The 20,087-nt window shown below is 38.0% G+C and overlaps 2 protein-coding genes and 1 pseudogene across 2 annotated transcripts in view; 2 read left to right on the plus strand and 1 right to left on the minus strand.

The window, feature by feature from the left end:
* Positions 1-3,856: 3,856 nt before the first annotated feature.
* LOC123879880 lies at positions 3,857-5,576 on the plus strand (annotated as a pseudogene).
* A 6,807-nt stretch (positions 5,577-12,383) lies between these two features.
* LOC123879878 lies at positions 12,384-14,418 on the minus strand. Its single transcript, XM_045927764.1, has 2 exons — positions 13,158-14,418; positions 12,384-13,088 (listed from the first exon to the last, which is right to left on the minus strand). The coding sequence occupies exons 1-2, from the start codon at positions 14,112-14,114 to the stop codon at positions 12,477-12,479; spliced, it is 1,569 nt and encodes a 522-aa protein (XP_045783720.1). The 5' UTR covers positions 14,115-14,418; the 3' UTR covers positions 12,384-12,476.
* A 4,637-nt stretch (positions 14,419-19,055) lies between these two features.
* The window catches only part of LOC123879874 (protein AF-10-like), a 182,595-nt gene continuing 181,563 nt past the window's right edge, over positions 19,056-20,087 (plus strand). The window contains exon 1 of the mRNA XM_045927759.1: positions 19,056-19,355. The gene's annotated coding sequence lies outside the window, so the exon portion shown is untranslated. The remainder of the gene's footprint in view (positions 19,356-20,087) is intronic.

The raw sequence follows: 20,087 nt of genomic DNA on the forward strand, positions 1-20,087 counted from the left end.
GTGATTCACCAGCAAATCTGTCCTTCCTCAGCTTTATCTGATAACGTGTGTACATACTTAGGTACTCGAAGAGAGAAAATAACTTCCGTTTCTGATAAACTGAAAATCATGATGACAACATGATCAGGGTTATGGTGATCAGTAGCATCATGAACATCATGATGACAACATGATCAGGGTTATGGTGATCAGTAGCATCATGAACATCATGATGACAACATGATCAGGGTTATGGTGATCAGTAGCATCATGAACATCATGATGACAACATGATCAGGGTTATGGTGATCAGTAGCATCATGAACATCATGATGACAACATGATCAGGGTTATGGTGATCAGTAGCATCATGAACATCATGATGACAACATGATCAGGGTTATGGTGATCAGTAGCATCATGAACATCATGATGACAACATGATCAGGGTTATGGTGATCAGTAGCATCATGAACATCATGATGACAACATGATCAGGGTTATGGTGATCAGTAGCATCATGAACATCATGATGACAACATGATCAGGGTTATGGTGATCAGTAGCATCATGAACATCATGATGACAACATGATCAGGGTTATGGTGATCAGTAGCATCATGAACATCATGATGACAACATGATCAGGGTTATGGTGATCAGTAGCATCATGAACATCATGATGACAACATGATCAGGGTTATGGTGATCAGTAGCATCATGAACATCATGATGACAACATGATCAGGGTTATGGTGATCAGTAGCATCATGAACATCATGATGACAACATGATCAGGGTTATGGTGATCAGTAGCATCATGAACATCATGATGACAACATGATCAGGGTTATGGTGATCAGTAGCATCATGAACATCATGATGACAACATGATCAGGGTTATGGTGATCAGTAGCATCATGAACATCATGATGACAACATGATCAGGGTTATGGTGATCAGTAGCATCATGAACATCATGATGACAACATGATCAGGGTTATGGTGATCAGTAGCATCATGAACATCATGATGACAACATGATCAGGGTTATGGTGATCAGTAGCATCATGAACATCATGATGACAACATGATCAGGGTTATGGTGATCAGTAGCATCATGAACATCATGATGACAACATGATCAGGGTTATGGTGATCAGTAGCATCATGAACATCATGATGACAACATGATCAGGGTTATGGTAAAAAGTAGCCTATGTGCTAATCCAGGATATTATCTATCTCTACTCCGAATTTCAGCCAAATCCGTCCAGTGGTTTTTGCGTGAAGGAGTAACAAACATACACACACACACACACAAAAACTTTCGCCTTTATAATATTAGTGAGATAGTGTGATTCTATGGTATACCTACTGTTTCATTTTATAAATTTTCTAGGAGCATTTTGGAATTATAATATAGAGTGGCTAGGAATTGCATACAATGTCTAGGAAATGTATGAAACGGTAAGCGATAGATATCATACTTCATACTTTGCCAAAACAAGCCTGGCATTTCATGGCTCAGACCAGCAATCCGGAGATAGACGACAATTTTCCGTAGATCTGTTTGTGCTTAGTAGCGAGTAGTGCTGATTAAAATAATATCATACCTTAACCTGATTTATGTTAAATATATGAGATAAAAAGGAAAAAATACTTACAAACTTCATGTGGTTAGATTTTATTAGACATTTTATTACAATATACAGTAGAGAATCGATTACCCCGACCTCAGTCATCCGGATTCGCGATTACCCGGATCGCCAACCGACCAACTGATTACGACAAATGACAATTACCAAATATTTTAAACTAAATTAAAGATGATTAAGATTGCAATATTTTAATAATTAAAATAAATAATATATAATAAGCCTACGTGGTCGTATTAGTTTACAAATTGCGAAAAACCAAATTAAATTTGAATTTCGCGGGCAAGCCGGTCTCATGCCCCTTAAGTTTATGGGGCATTTTCGGGTCGCATATAACACCTGAGACCTGTCGCCATTTCATCCATCCCGCATTCATTCTATTGTTCACGTCTCGATCAATGCTACCGTCACTTTGGAAGAGCGAACCGAGGTACCGGAAATTGGAGCAGACCGGTAGAGTTACGCCATCCAAAGAGATATCAGAGAAACTGGAGGGGCCACCGAAGTCACAGAATAGATGTTCTGTCTTCGTTCGGCTGATCCTCAGGCCAACACTCTCCAATTTCTCTTGCCATCTACGCAGTCTACTCTGGACGTCAGCCGCATCTTCTCCGACAAGCACAATGTCGTCGGCAAACAGCATGCACCAGGGCGCTTGTTCCCGTATGCTTGACGTCAGAGCATCCATCACCAGGACAAACAAATAAGGACTTAAAGCCGATCCCCGATGCAAGCCTACTTCCACATTGAACCTGTCCGTAACGCCAGCTTCTGATCGGACCCTTGTATTCGCTCGTCTATACATCGCTTTCACAAGCCTCACATACTTCTCAGGCAATCTCTTTACTTTCATAGCCCACCACAAAACTTCGCGAGGAACTCTATCATATGCCTTTTCAAGGTCGATAAATACCATGTGCAGGTTTCTATGTGCCCCCTTGTATTTCTCGCAGAGTTGACGGAGTGCGAATATTGCATCTGTGGTACCTCGACCCGGCATAAACCCGAATTGGTTTTAGGTAACCTCAGTCTCCTCTCTCATTCTTCTTTCTATCACTTTTTCCCAAATCTTCATACTATGTGACATGAGCTTTATTCCTCGGTAGCTGTTACAGTCTTGTACATCACCCTTGTTTTTGAAAATGGGCACCAGCAAACTGTTGCACCACTCTTCTGGGATCTCCTCCTCGTGTAACATCTTATTGAAGAACAAAGCCAGCCAGCTCCACCCATCCTCTTTTAGAAACTTCCATACTTCAGCTGGTATACCATCTGGCCCTGTCGCTCTAACATTTTTCATACTTAATACTGCTATTCTTACTTCACCACACCCAAGTTAGTTGGTACATTAGCTGGCTCTCCACTCCACTCATTCTCTTCATTCATTAACTTTCCTAATTCGAACCGCTAGGATATGGAACGCCCTTCCAGCGTCAGTTTTCCCTTCCACCTATAATATGGGTATTTTCAAGTCAAGAGTGAATATGCAACTTCTAGGCAAGCGCACTCCATCTTAGGCTGCATCATCACTTACTAGCAGGTCTGATTGCAGCCAAGCGCTAGTTTATATAATTAAAAAAAAAAAAAAAAACTTCCTGAAATATTCTCTCCAACGGTCTTTTATGTCATCGTCATTCGTTAAAACTTTCTTTTCGTTATCTTTTATGCATTTAATGTGGGTAATATCCTCTAAGGGATTAATTATTGAGGTACAAAACCTTAAAATTGTCACGATCCCAAACCCGCAAAACGAAAACGAAACTCAAACGAAACCGATGACTAAACTGTTACAATCTACAGAATTTAAATTCTGTATTCGATGCGAAATTAATAATCACGCAGTGCGCCGCTTGTACTTTCTATAGTTCACAGATTTTGTGGAGAACATAGTTGTTTTAATTCTACCTTAATAGGTCACATCTAATGCTTGGTCTAACAATTTACTAGTATTTTGTATCTGTCGTGGCGACTTGTGTGAAGCTATGTTTTCATAGACATCTATGAAAATTTTATGGAAGGACCTCCTGTTGTGATTGGCTGATTATATATTCTTTGCTTCATTATTCATATATGATTTTATACACTGTAGTTTCCCTATTTACTCGGTAACCTCGCACAATTTTTAAAGATTTTTTAAAACAATTCAAAACTAGTTTCCGATACATTCTCCCCCACTCCGCCATCTTGGCCTGCGCTCATTCCTTTTTTGTGCGCGGTAACGATCGCACGCGCCTTCCGAGCATCATGCCGAAAAGAAGTGCGCAGTCTCAAATTGAGAAATACGAAAGAAAAATAAGGAAAATCGAAGAAAAAGAGAAAAGAAGGCGGAGAATTATTTCTCCGATTGAATCGTCGTCGGACGAAGAAGGTTAGTAAAGTGTTTTTTTGTTATTATTGTGTCAAAAGTACCTTTACAAAAGTACTAAGTACCTTTTAGTGAAGTGAAAGTAAACATAAGTTTTGGAATGCACTGGGATTGACTGCGAGTCAATAACTTTGACATACCCCAAAACTAGATATTATCAAATCGTTATGACCAATGAGGCATCGGGGTTGACTGCGAGTCTCCAACGATGACCTAAGCAGAAAATACGTACATTCTAAAATAGATGTAACGTTCCTCTGCGACCTCCTAAAAGATAATTCTTTTTCGAAGTTTTATCTTTTTCATTCTACCCACAAGTTTTTATTTTCATAAATAAAATTGCTAATTGTAATTTTAGATACCGGAGATCATGGACAAAACTGTGACGCGATCCCGGAGTCAGCATTAGCTGCCCCAGAAATCACACAAGAGGCGGAGCCGTTATCTAACGATAACCCCGACCAAAATGAGGGCGGGGCTGGGCCTGACCTTCACGAGGAAGCCCCCGCTAGTGATTTGCCAGATTTGGACCCAGAATTACTGGATGCCCTTGGGGAGTCCACGTCCGACTCACCCGACTACGGAGAAAAAATTCACGACAGTTTATCAAAATTGTGGCTACCTTTACTTCGGAAAGGTATGCCCAAGGAAAACAAGGACAAATTATTAAAAGAATACCTAATTCCAGACAACTGTAGACTTCTACAGGCGCCTAAACTAAACGCAGAGATTTCGGCCGCGATACCGGACATGGTTCGTAATCGCGATAAGACGCTCACTGCATCGCAACAACAGCTGGGTTCGGGAATCACCGCCATCAACAGAGGCGTTGATTTGCTCTTAAAGAGCGATAACAAGGTCCAAGCAATGAAACATTTTAGCAACGGTTGCAGATTGCTTTGTGATTCGCACTACTTAGCGACCCAAGGTAGAATAAAACTGATAAGCCCCAGTTTAGATAAATCGTTCTTACAGTTGGTTAACGAATCTGAACGAGATGACTCATTGTTTGGCTCGAAGCTATCGGAGAAGATAAAAGCCGCCAAAGCCATCGAGAAGCAGGGCCTTTCAATCAAAAAACCTGCTAAACCCCAAAAAACCACTGCCCAGCCGTCCGGCTCTCGATCATCTTCCTACCAGGGAAACTGGCACGCGCCGCCTCGGTACCCGGCGAACAGGGGGGGGGGGGCGCGGAGGTTACAGCAGGAGGCCAACGACCTCGGGAACTCGCCGGCCTTACACAGCGTCAGCGCAGCAGCCGCAGCGAGCTGCATCTCAGGGGAAGCCCCCTGCCCCAGCGCAGAATCACCATTAGCACAGGTACATACAGGCCGACTTACTCATTTTTATGATTGTTGGTTAAAAATAACTAATAATAGTGTTGTACTAGATTGGGTTAAACACGGCTATGCTATACCATTTCGAACTGTAGTAAATCAGTCTATAATACCTCAAAATAGCTTTTCACATTCTGAAAACTTAGAAATGCTTGAAGCAATTAATAAATTAATAGCAATAGGAGCTATATCTGAGTGCAAGGGGACAAAAGATCAATTCATATCTAAGATATTTCTTACTCCGAAACCTAACGGTGACAAACGTTTTATATTAAATTTAAAACCCCTAAATAAATTTATCGCTAATGATCACTTCAAAATGGAAGATTATCGGACTGTATGTAAATTAATTCCACGTGGTGGATACTTAGCCACCATAGATCTTAAAGATGCATATTTTCTCGTACCTGTCCGGTCTTCGGACCGCAAGTATTTAAGATTTCATTTTAAGCCTCATAATTCATCTAAAACATATACGTACGGCTTTAATGGCCTCCCGTTTGGCTTATCAGTGGCCCCACGTGTATTTACTAAGATCATGAGGGAAGTGTTGGCTTATCTTAGAAATCGTGGCTTTCAGTCGGTATGTTACTTAGATGACATTTTGTGTATCAGTGACACATATGATCAATGCTTAGATAACGTTAACGAAACGTTAAAGATATTGCATTGTCTAGGATTCGTCGTCAATTACGATAAGAGCAATTTAACGCCGCAACAATCTTGCAAGTTCCTAGGTTTTGTGTATGACACCAAAAGTCTTAGCATATACCTTCCCACCGATAAGCGTTTTAAAATCGCCGAGTTGGTTGCAAAGTTTACTAGTTTACCAGCCTGTTCTATTCGTGAATTTGCTCATCTTATCGGAGTTTTAGTTGCAGCTTGCCCGGCAGCTAAGTATGCATGGATGTATACCAAGATTTTAGAGCGGCAGAAATACCTAGCCCTGCGTAAGTATGGTAATTACGAAGCGAAAATCAAGCTGTCGAATGTTATATTAGATGATTTAAACTGGTGGTCTTTAAATATTGATACTACATCCAATTTTATAAGGCAACCTAACTTCAAACTCGAAATCTATTCCGATGCGTCTAGAACAGGCTGGGGGGCTGTATGTAAAAATAACCAAGTTAGTGGCAGATGGAAAGCCACAGAGAAAGCGAACCATATCAATTACCTGGAATTAATGGCCGCTTTTCTGGGCTTGAAGTCGTTTGCTAGCGATGTAACTGACTGTGCAATATTACTACGCATAGATAACACAACCGCAATAAGCTATGTGAACCGTATGGGGGGCATACAATATCCCCACCTCAACGATTTAGCTAGAGTGCTTTGGAAATGGTGTGAACAACGCGGACTTTGGATATTCGCATCGTATGTGAATACCAAAGAAAACTGCGCAGACGCCGCCTCCAGAGTAATCAATCCGGATACCGAATGGTCACTTTCTGACGAGGCTTTCCATGATATCACACAATATTTTGGCCAACCAGAAATAGATTTATTCGCGTCACGTGACAATGCGAAGTGTTCCAGATTTGTCTCATGGAAACCAGACCCTGATGCGGTATCCGTCGACGCATTCACGGTGAACTGGCATGCAGAATATTTTTACGCCTTTCCACCATTTTCGCTAATACTTAAATGCCTTAGGAAAATCATTGATGATAAAGCAGACGGTATACTGGTATATCCTCACTGGCCTTCGCAGCCGTGGTTCCCACTACTGCAAAGCTTAATAGTTTCAGATGTGCATTATTTAAATCCCAATAAAAACCTCTTGCAATCTCATTTCAGAGATCATCATCCCTTGCACAAGCGCCTTACCCTGGCTGTCGCGAGGCTCTGCGGCAGTCGTTCATCCGAAAAGGCGCCTGTCCTGCATCGTCTACACTGATGTTAGCTTCGCTCTCTGACAGTACTGTAAAACAGTATAACACTTCGCTTAAGCTGTGGTGGCAATATTGCGTCGAGAACAACGTTGACGTGTTCGAACCCTCGAAAAAATTCATACTTACATTCCTAACAACACAATTTAATAATGGTTGTGCGTATGGCAGTTTAAATTCTCACCGTTCTGCTTTGTCAGCATTTATAGGTAATAACATCGGCTCTGATGAGTGTGTGAAGCGCCTTCTTAAAGGTGCATACAAATCGAGGCCTGTGCAATCCAAATATTCGAGCACTTGGGATCCTCAAGTTGTGTTAAACCTTATTTCAACATGGTTTCCTAATACCGAGCTTTCCCTCGAAAAAATCACGAAAAAACTCGTAGTCTGTTTAGCACTGTGTACCGCTCACAGGGTACAAACGCTGTCTCTCATTAAGCTCGACAATATCAAGTTTTCCGAGAACGGCGTCAAGATAATGATAACAGACCTTATAAAAACGTCTGCTCCTGGTAGGAATCAACCAGTTTTGTGCCTGCCATACTTCAGAGAAAATGTAAGTATTTGCCCAGCTACCGTTCTCTCAGATTACATTTCTAAAACTAGAAATATAAGACCTGAGGGAACAGATACGCTACTGTTGACACATAAGCGGCCACATAAACCTGCTACGACGCAATCCATCAGCAGGTGGATAAAGCAAGTGCTGTCAGAGAGTGGTGTAGACGTCGGGGTATTCGGTGCGCACAGTACGCGCCACGCGTCTACTTCGGCCGCAAGCTCTGCTGGCGTCAATATCGAAACTATCCGTAAAACCGCAGGCTGGACTAGCTCCTCTGACTCATTTGCTCGATTCTACAACAGAATTATCCTGGACGAAGGAGAATTCGCCCGATCAGTTTGTTTACGCAATCAATAAACTAATATACGAATTAATTAATTGATTAATGGTTGATTAGAACAGTGAACTAGTTACTTAGATTAATAAGAACTAGGTGGGTAATTACATGTGATTATTAAAATACTTACATACTAAGTTGATTTGTATCATAAATAAAACAATAACAATAACAGATTATACCTACTTTTAATTCCAAAACTTTCTCCTCTGAACATCTACAGTGTATAAAATCATATATGAATAATGAAGCAAAGAATATATAATAAGTGATCAAACGAACTTCCAAGTGAAGTTCGATCATTATTATATGAGTTGCTTCATTAGAATATATGATCTCCCTCCCTCCCGTGCATGGCTTATCCCAAATAATAGAAAGTTTTGTACATGTTACACTACATACTCTAAAATAATGAGCGCAGGCCAAGATGGCGGAGTGGGGGAGAATGTATCGGAAACTAGTTTTGAATTGTTTTAAAAAATCTTTAAAAATTGTGCGAGGTTACCGAGTAAATAGGGAAACTACAGTGTATAAAATCAGGGGGCACGGCAGTGCCCCCGCCAAGACGAGCCAAACGGCGGCCGGGGCGCTACGTACCTTTTTCTCGAAGTGTTTCGCCGTATTTTCGACCCGTCATAACTTCGGTCTGGAAGACGCTAGAAAGCTGAAATTTTCAGTATAAGGTGTGCTCAGCAAATTTACCAAATATACCAAGTATCAAATATCTAGCTTTTATGGTTACAGATTTATTGATACCTAAAATACGCCGATTTCGTCCCTCACTGATGATCATCAAAACCTCTACTCAAAACCTCTAAGGTACTTCCCGAAGTCCTAGAAGACTGAAATTTGGTATGTAGACTAGAAATTGACTACAAACTACAGGAAAATTAAGAAATTGGAAATGCCCCCCCTCTACGCCTCTTATGGGTGAAGCAAATCAGTAAATTCTGTCGCTAGAATGCTGATATTTTCAGGATAAGATGTCCTGGGCAGATTTATTAAACGCATTGAGTATCAATTGTCTAGCCTTTATAGTTTCAGATTTATTTACAGTCAAAACTTCTAGTCTGTAATTCTAGGGTACTTCCCGAAGTCCTAGAAGACTGAAATTTGGTGTGTACACTAGAAATTGCATACAAACTACAGGAAAATTAAGAAATTCGAAATTTTCCCCCTCCACTCCCACGTATGGGGGAAGCAAATTATTTGTAAAGTCTATCGCTAGAATGCTGATATTTTCAGAATAATATGTCCTTGACAGACTTATCAAACGTACCAAGTATCAATTGTCTACCTGTTATGGTTTCAGATTTATTGCCATTCAAAACCCCTCTAGTCAAAAGTTCTAAAGTACTTCCCTAAGTCCTAGAAGACTGAAATTTGGTATGTAGGCTAGGGATTTCATTCAAACAACAGGAAAATAAACTTTTCCCAGTCTGTACATTTAAAAAATGTGTTTCCTGAACAGTCCTAAAAGACTGAAATCTGATATATGTATCTGCTTTAAAATTGAGTTGCAAGATTCCACCCAAAAAAACATAGTTACATACATTGCAAGTGGAATAAAAGCTTTTAAAAAAAGAGGTAACAATAGAGAGTGGGCCATGAAAATGATGTAGGTACCTACAAAAAATAGATCCAAAAAAAAAATCTAGGGCACCTGCCAAAAAGAAATGAAATCCCACCAAAAACATTTCATGTAAAATGTGGCCAAGACTCACAAGTTCATATGCTTTCACTGTTAAAAAGTTATGAGATCTCTAGTAGAGCCAAGCCCCTAGCTGAGCTTAGAATTGTGCTGGCCATGGGACCTATCCCAAGTCCAAAGTATATAGCTCTTAAATGCTCTTGAGTATATCTCATTTATAACAATAAAGAACAAATAACTCTACTTACAAGCTCTGATTTTACAAACCCTAAATCTTGGTTAAAAAAGTACGGCTTGGCCGTTTAATGTTCGTGAAACTATTACATGACATAACATATTATATTAAGGTCATAAGGAATAGTTTGTTCGACAATTACTAATTTTTATTATACTTCATGATTGTCGCACAAGCTATTCCGGGCTTAAATGTCATATCAGATAAAAGTACCACATTAAACGGCCAAGCCGTACTTTTTTAACCAAGATTTAGGGTTTGTAAAATCAGAGCTTGTAAGTAGAGTTATTTGTTCTTTATTGTTATAAATGAGATATACTCAAGAGCATTTAAGAGCTATATACTTTGGACTTGGGATAGGTCCCATGGCCAGCACAATTCTAAGCTCAGCTAGGGGCTTGGCTCTACTAGAGATCTCATAACTTTTTAACAGTGAAAGCATATGAACTTGTGAGTCTTGGCCACATTTTACATGAAATGTTTTTGGTGGGATCATATATTCTAATGAAGCAACTCATATAATAATGATCGAACTTCACTTGGAAGTTCGTTTGATCACTTAAGGTGCGTTGGGGTAAGTTCGGACGGTTTTTCGTTGTATTCGGAAGATGTTGGCCAAATTTATTTTACACGAAAGTTACAATAGTTATCACAATGAATTATAGTGAAAATTGATTGTTAATAAATAAGCTACAGATAGAATGTTTTTCATCTAGTTATAAATGAAACAACTACTGTTTACTGGGTGTTTAAAATATGAATAAAATTTTAAAGCCTTGGGAAAAATCGGACATTCATGGGTAAAGATCGGACTACCTTCTAAAATCGCCATTGTGGCTTAGAACACAGGGTTCATAGAAAGAGAATATCCGTTCTTATACGTCCTACAAGATTATCTTTGGATTTTTTTATATTCTAATAAAGTCACCTGGAACAGTACTTTTGTTTTTTTTTTGTTTCGGACGTCCGATCTTACCCCATTAGACCAAATCTCAAATTACAGTGACTCTCAAACTTTCGTGTTCCTGATCCTGATAAACTTTTTGCAGTCAAATTTAAAAAAAAAAAAGGTTGGATAGGTTATACTTTTATGTGTTGGATATATAAATAAAACCTTACAATTTATTGCTGATCAAAATTTTATTTAACTGCTTATTTATAATTCTAATCAGTCTTAGGTATTGAGACCAATTATTTGTCTTTATACATTAAAATAAAATAAACTTTTCAAAATGTTATCTGAAAGTACAACAATAACTTTATCTAAGAACCTATTTTACATAGGGTGACTTTTACTTAGTCGCCTATAGAAAAGTGTATGAACAATGAACATGGGTCGAAAAAAAAACCTTCGCCTTCCCATAATAAGTCGATCAACTGATCGTGTATTTTGTATGGGTCGGTGATTATATTTTCCTTTTTTCACCCATGTTCCTTTGGGAAAGTTGTTTGTTATCATGATACATTCAATCACCCTTTAATTAATATAATTTTGACTTTAAAATTGTACTCTTTAGAAATATTTTCTAAAGAGTCTAAGTAGATTAAAAAGTAAATATAAAAAGTTGTCCTTGCTTAGTAAGTAACATAACTTTGTACGTTGGTGCCTGGGGAGAAGTAAAGATTTTTAACAATATTATTCATACTACTACAAGACCAACGCACTTAAAATAGCAACAAAATATGAAATTGTTTTTATTATGGTAATGCTCAAAAATGAGATAAAAATTACACAAAGTTCAAAATTGGAACAATATTAAAATTCTGAATATCAACATTAGACAAAAAATGCTTGTTTATTAATAATTGAGTATCAAAAAAAAACACTATAACTAGCCTTTGTTTTGTAGCCTAATTATAACTAACTTTGTTTTGAAAAAAATAAAACCGACTTCAAAAACGACAAACACTAAAAAGTGAAAAATAACTTTTGTTTAGCTACACGTGTAATGCACCTAGGTATGAAGTCGAGCGAGCATATTAAAACAAAATTAGAAATCCAAGAGTGAAGCTCGCCCGACTTCATACCTAGGTGCATTACACGTGTAGCTAAACAAAAGTTATTTTTCACTTTTTAGTGTTTGTCGTTTTTGAAGTCGGTTTTATTTTTCTTTTGAAAATTTTTTATTTCACAATTTTTAGTGGCCCCACTGTACTTATAATATGCTGTGCCCAGTTAAAACCCTACTGTTTACTAAGCTATTACAGTGATCGCGAGCAATTTGCTCCTATCCATTGAGGAGTTCTGTTCTCCATCTCCGAAGATATTCATCAGATCTTCACCAAATTTATATGGGACCACCTGCACAGTATACCCTTTCAAACAAAAAAAAAAATTTCCAAATCGGTCCAGGGGTCTTTGAGTAATCGGGGAACATACATAAAAAATAAAAAAAAAAATAAAAAAAAAAGATCCCGACGAATTGAGAACCTCCTCCTTTTTTGGAAGTCGGTTAAAAATTAAAAGTAAATCGCGTCTTCGACATTTAATAGTGTAAATTCACCCGGATTCTCTTTTATTTGAAGCAATTTTATTTGCTTCACAATTGAATCTTCAGGCACACAGTCTTGGTCCTTACGTTTGGGTATAACAAATTTTACATGGTATTTTTTACCAATGGTTTTGTAATAGCATATTGAATATTTCTTTTTTTCTGTTTCATTATGTATGTGCTCAATAACACCGACGTAATATTTCCAAAATTTTGTGTAGTAACGAACCAAAACTGTATCCCCAGTGTTATATATCTTAGTATTACCCAGTGAATTTTTTTCATTTCCTTTTTGATAGATGTTATCCTCTCTGATCTTTGTTTCTGATAGTTCTTCATTTTTATGTGTATTTTTCTTTTCTTCATTTCTTTCATCGTTAAAATTCAACCGTCTAGGTATTTTTGCTGGTCTATTTTCTTTGTTTCTTTCATCATTTGTATCTTTGCGACGTTTATTGGTTACGTCAAAATTTAAATCAATTTTTTTTAGCTGTAACTTCCCGATAAAAGGTTTATTTTCAGGTCTGTAACGAACAGAAGATAACATAGTGACTCTCTCTCTTTTATCAGCTATTTCGTCATCCACTCTCTTATCATGCACTTTCCCATCCATCAGCAACTGTTTCACTTTCCCATCCATCTGCAAGATATCCACTTTCTCCTCAATCTGCAACTCTTCCATTCTCTCACCCTTTTGCAACACTTCTACTATTTCATTTATCTGCAGTTCCTCCATGTCTTGATCTCTCTGCAAAATTATCTGGTTCATTTCTAGTGTTCTTGATAATTCTTGTTCCTCTTTATAAGGAACAAAGTCTGATTCTGAAAAAATATCACTAAGCACATCTATTATATCTGAGTCGCTATGGATACTTATTTCGCCACTTTCAGAAGTCGTTGTGACACTGGGAGGTCGTTTAATTTTTTTCATTGTTTTTTTGAAACATGTTGTTTTCAGTCTTTGTTTTTTAGGTACATGTTTGGTTTTATTCCTACCAGTTTTCTGGAAACAATTTTCCGCATTTTGTATATTCAGATTAGTGCTATTCGATATATTCTGACATATTGTGTTTTCATTTGTATCTTTCCCACGACTTTCGAGGGTATCCGTCCGAGTGTGACTTTCAATTACAGTCTTAGACTTTTTGCCCACGCCTTTTCCCTTTTTAGTAATAATTGTGTTCTTTTGATCGTTCGTCTTATCAATCGTTACTTTCTTGTCTTGAGTTCTAGTTTTTTGAGTTTCTTTCTTTTTCTTAAGTTTTTTGTTTGATATGCCAGATGGGCCGGGTTTTTCATTATCGTTGGGTAGAGAAGCAGATGTTTCTATTGAGTTCATATTAGTATTTTGTGTATTCTGTACCTCTTTTTCTTTCATTTTCTCCAAGTATGTGCGTGTGATGACTTCGCTTCCTTTTGCAGCACGTGATAACTTGACTGTCTTATTAGAGCCAGTGCCATTCTTAGAATGTTGCGAAACTTTTTGCAGAAGTAGTTCTTCAAATGAAGTCTCGTATTGCGGCGGAAACTGCGAATTGCTTATACCAAACTGAGTAGTCGAAGTAAAGTTGCAAGACATGTTTTTATTTACTACTTCCAGGCACATTTGTTTCAGTGTTTTCAACTCGTTTGATTTGTTCTGAGACACCTTATATTTCCATCTTCTTAAGGCCGCCGGATCATACTTTTCTTCTGGTATAACATCTGCATTTAATGGGTAAATACCTCCCTTTCTAAAGCCACTTTGGATCACAAATGGACTTACTTGATGCCACGTTTCAGCAAACAATTCCGAAAATGTTTGTTTACGTAATTTTACGCCGACGTTTTGTCGTTGCCATTGCACTAGCTTTTTATCCCAGCTTGTTTTAAATGACTTGAATACCGCCAAATCCAGGGGTTGGAGTAAATGAGAGGTATAGGCGGGTAATTTAAGAATCGTGATATTGTTTTCACTCGCTAATGCTACGACCCTGGTATCAACATGGGTGCTGTGACCATCGTAAATCATTAAAACTGGCCGGTTTTCACCTAAACCAGGAATGACAATCCTCTTCATGTAATTGTAAAATATATCAGTCTCCATCCAGCCACGTTTACTGGCGGCATAAGAAATCTCAAAATCATATTTGTCTTTTTGATTCGCACTCATCCACTCATTGTACATGTATTTACCTTTGAAAACTATCAAAGGAGACAATTTCGAGCCGGCCGCATTTACGGTTGTTAACACTGTAACATTTTCTTTCCCCGAACCTTGTGTAGTCCTTGTGCATGGAAGGCCTTTGCCTCCAACAACTTTTGTTTTCGTGGGATCTAGACATACCGATGTCTCGTCTAGGTTCCAGATTTGCTCAGGATTGTGTATATCCAATTCCAGTAGCGTCTTTTTCAGTAAAGTAAAATATTCGGCAATCACGAATGGATCCGTCATTCTTTTTCTAAGATACTCTACAGATTGCGGTTTTTTTATTGACAGGTTGTGTCTTAACCGAAATAAGATGAACCAATCTGGCCCAGGTCGGTTGTTTTTAAAAGGTGTAATAATTTTGTTTGCCCTAATGAATTCTGAAACAATGTCCAAAATTTCTGTTCTAGATAAACCCCAGCCCCATTTTTCTAAGGTTCTAAGACAATGTGCCAGCTTATTCTCCATCTCTATAGGGATTGCAGGGGGCCGGCCAAGTGATTGACTTAGTAAGCCTGTTTTACCCTTAACATGGTCATTAAGTGTAGAAGTAGGGATACCGTAAAGTTTTGATGCTGCATAATTAGAGAGTTCTCCGCTTTTTACTTGTGCTACTGCCAATCTTAAATCCTCCTGCGAATACGATGTTGCCCGCAGTGACTTTCTCTTGTACTGACGCGGCATTATGACCCTACAAAGAAAATGCTTTTATGAGTATACTAGTCCCGTAGATCCCGTGGGAACTGTCTGATTTTCCGGGATAAATACCTATGTCAATTACAGGGACGCAAGCTACCTTGGTACCAAATTTCATACAAATCCGTTAAGCGTATGGGTTTTTAGGAATCCCGTGGGAACTATTTGATTTTCCAGGATTAAAAGTAGCCTATGTCCGTCCCTGGGACATAAGCTAAGCCTGTACCAAATTTCGTCAGAATCGGTTACACTGTTGGGCCGTGCCAAGGTAGCAGACAGACAGACAGACAGACACACAGACACACTTTCGCATTTATAATATTATTAGTATGGATTTATAAAACTAACTATAGGTATATATATCACACTAATATTATAAAGGAAAAAGTGTGTGTGTGTGTGTGTGTGTGTGTGTGTGTGTGTGTGTGTGTGTGTGTGTGTGTGTGTGTGTGTGTGTGTGTGTGTGTGTGTGTGTGTGTTTGTTACTCCTTCACGCAAAAACTACTGGACGGATTGGGCTGAAATTTAGAATGGAGTTAGATTATACCCTGAATTAGCACATAGGGTACTTTTTATCCCGGAAAATCAAAGAGTTCCCACGAGAATCTTAAAAATCCTACATCCACGCGAACGAAATCGCGGGCATCAGCTAGTATACCTATAAAGTTAGTTTATATATTACGGAGATACAGTATATTTTATGTTGCGCCCATAAAAGGCATCTTAAAAGTCTATTAATATTGGTTATTTTAGTAAAACATAATTAGAGCTGATAAAATATAAATAATTTCATATAATAAAATAAACAAAATACAAAACACAACTTCATGAGAAATTTTGTTTATCAACCAGCTCAGCTACATATAACATAATGATAGATTGCAACACCACGAAACATCGGAGGTTAAAGTTCGGATTAAAATAAAGTTTGACAACCACTTGCATTTTCCCTGCAGTTTAAGATCGGATTATTTTTAGTCCGTACTTCACCTGTTAATATTTGCTTGGGACAAGTTCGGATCTCATCCTACAGCTCTATTTAGCCTATTTCAAACAGATATATCACAAGACACCACATATTCTAATAACTCAAAGATTTATTATTTGAAAAAATTGATAATACTCACCAAAAAAACCAGCAAAATGTTTTTGGGGTAAATCCGGATCTCACAAATTATCATTTAAGACGACACTTCCAGTGTGACGCGCATAACTGACGTCTGATGCGTCGGAACGACCAACACGGACTGGGAAGTGGCGCAATACAAAATGACGTCCCACGCTTTGTTGCCAGATTAGAAAAATAAGTACTAATTCGGAATATATTTAACAAATACGGTCTTCCCCCATTTATGATCTTACCCCAACGCACCTTAATTTATGGTATTCGTGTTGCAACACTGCATTGTAGCCAATTATGAGCGAGCGTCAACCAATCAGAGGTGATTGCGATCAATTGTAACTGTCATTCTAGCTAAAATCGCACTTTTGAGTTTTGACCAGCGTTGCCAGAATGTTACTTTTGTAACATTTTACGTTACTTTTGACCCCCTCATGTTTCCTCCATGTTACACGACTCAAAATGTTACTTTACGTTACTTTTAGGACTTCATAAAAATATTCAAATTTTTCCCAGCAAACCAAAAATAATCGTGAAACGGAACGCATCCAAAACAGTTTTAGTTTCTTTCACTTTCTCTAAGTTATTGGTCTAAGTTCACTTTGTTTTGTAATTACTCTGTGATTAAAAAAGTGTTTTGTTTGTTTTTCTCTGTGACTCAACTTTGTTTTGGCCAAGTTTTGGCTAATAAAGTTATTCGTGGACTTCGTCTGTGGTGGCGTTTGCTGGCGCGCGTGTTGTGAATTTTTGGAGTGTTTTTTTGTTAGAAGTGGCCGGTTTTTGTGTTCTGCTATTGTTTATTGGTGGTGGAACTGACCAAGGAACTGACTGGGAAGCACTCTAAAGGGGCGCCGCGTGTATGTCGGCGGGCGCCGGTACAGACGAAGTCCATTCTTATACATATAGTTTTCCTAACTTGTAAATAACTACAAACTTGACATTGGCTAATCAGTATAAAGCCAGTCGAGAGAAAAAAAAAAAGTTATTCGTTGCGGGGTAGTGATATTGTACGTAGTTAGGTATCTAAGTACAAAAAAAATTGTATCTTTATTTCGTCAAAATTCGAAAGTGATTGGTTTGTTCGTTATCCTTATCGACTGTGTATATGTGTTGCTAACACTACTTGCTTGGTAAGTAAATGTTGTATACAATGTAGTTTTAAGTAAATAAGTAAGTACTAAGTAGTTAACTAATTAGGGAATCAGTAATGCAAAAACAAAGTCATAGTATTTGCAACTGAAAGCAGTTCGTTTTTGTATTGACTGTCATCTTATTATTAAGTCACATTAGTTTCCAGAAGTTCATTTAGCTATTTACTACTTAGTTATTGTTGTAGGTAACTTCGGTTTTCTTTACAGGAATGAGAGCGAGCTGAGTAGATACCGGCCGGCGTAACCTAAAATTTGAGTTTTGCTATCGAATCTATCGATCTCTTTGCTGAGACCAAGGTAAGTAGTTAGGTACCTACCTAGTATTGTTCAGTTACCAAAACGAATTTGAAATTCCCGCGTAATTTTCTTCACTGCGTACCTACCTAGTGCGTTTTTTTTTATTCTCTCGTCTGGCTTTACAAAGATTAGCCAATGTCAAGTTTGTAGATATTTTTAAGTTAGGGAAACTATATAAGTAAGGACATCGTCTGTGCCGGCGCTCGCCGACATACGCACGGCGCCCCTTTAGAGCGCTTCCCAGTTAGTTCCAGCATGGTTCTAGCACCAAAAACGCCAGTGAAACACAAAAACCAGCCACTTTTAACAAAAAAAAAAAACGCTCCAAAAAGGCACCACACGCGCGCCATCAAACGCTACACAGACAAAGTCCACCTAGTGCGTAGCCTCTCAAACTCAAACAGTCCTGTGTTGCCAGATCGCCCGATATAAGACGATTTTAATCTTTTTAACCCCCGATCCAAAAAGAGGGGTGTTATAAGTTTGACGTGTGTATCTGTGTATGGCATCGTAGCTCTCAAACTAATGAACCGATTTAATTTAGTTTTTTTGTTTGAAAGGTGGCTTGATGGAGAGTGTTCTTAGCTATAATCAAAGAAAATCGGTTCAGCCGTTTGAAAGTTATCAGCTCTTTTCTAGTTAATGTAACCTTCACTTGTTGGGGTGATATAAATTTTTAATTTACACTTGTATTATAAATTGATTAACTAACAAAATAAGTTATAGCTATTCAAAGACATTTCTAAATCCGTTGGTATATTATTATTTTACATATTGATTTGTTTTTCTTTTTCAGGATCAGCAGTCAATTTATTCAATCAACAATTATTATTACGATTCTTTTTAAGCTTAACTAATGGGACAAGAAAACTGTTTAAATTTTTGTATAATAAAGTGCCATGTTAACCTGTGTACCTTATTACTTTTATTTTCCACGAAAAATAAGGAAATGTTACTTTTCTCGTGAAAATGTTACATTTTGAGATGTCTCGTGTTACAATTGACTATCTGCCACTGGCAACACTGGTTTTGACACATAAAGTTAATATGGCGCGCTCTAAAACCAAACCAGTTATTGTTAAAAAAAATTAACATGGCGCGTGAGAATTTTTTTTAACGCATTATTAATAGGTACTCTTTGTTGTCGCGGTAATAATGATTGTATAAAGTGAACGCGTGATGAGTGAAGATCTTTGTGAATAAAGATATTAATTAAATTAGTTCCTTCAATAAATATACATAGTAGTGTCGCGTGCGATCTCAGTTTATCCGTAAAAGCTGGGAGCAGGTGAGGCGTTCATTGCTTGTCAAATAATAGAAAATGATGAATGAATAAGTTGTGGACTGGCAAGAAATTAATATTCCTCAACAATGAACGGATGTGTTTTGCTTGTGGTAAATATATATTGCGATGGAATTCCAAATCAAATACCAGTTTCATCATCACTGTCCATCCATCCAATTGCCGATTCAGATCCTACAGAATGTAGGATTTTTTGCTAAAAAACTTAGTATCTAAGCAACATTACAGCTTATTGATCGGGAAAAGTAGGTTACGTAACTAAAATGATACAGGATGATGTCCACGCAGCTTTGTATGCTCCAAACAGAGTTATTGATTTATGTGCAATGATGCATTTCCTAGGCTACTTAGTAGGAGATCCCAGGCGGGAATTTTGGGATTTACCCGAGCGCGTCAGATTAAGGCAAGGTAAGTTAATTACATGCAGAAAAGTGTGCATTTCAATAATCTCACAATTTGACATAAGAAAACGTGAGACTCACAAAATTGCAAAAATTGGCTATGACTTTTGGTCGCGTCCAAATAGCCAGTCTTTTGAATAGGAGCTACTTGAGGTTTCACTTAATATCCCTTCTCAATATCTGATGTGCTCGATTAATATTTTTGGTTCTTTCTTTTTTTTAAAATTTATAGACTTGAGCTTGGCTGCAATCAGACTTGGTGGTAAGTGATAATGCAACCTAAGATAGAGCACTACCTTCTACCCCTTCGTACGGCCACCCCCACCATGCAAGCCGGCAGATTAATTTTTTTCCACTACCAGAAACATGTGGAGTGCATACACTATTAATATCTGAAGCACTCGAGTATTTCTTAGTGATAAT

This window comes from Maniola jurtina, chromosome W, assembly GCF_905333055.1.
Source record: "Maniola jurtina chromosome W, ilManJurt1.1, whole genome shotgun sequence".
In the NCBI taxonomy this organism is placed as follows: Eukaryota; Metazoa; Arthropoda; class Insecta; order Lepidoptera; family Nymphalidae; genus Maniola; species Maniola jurtina.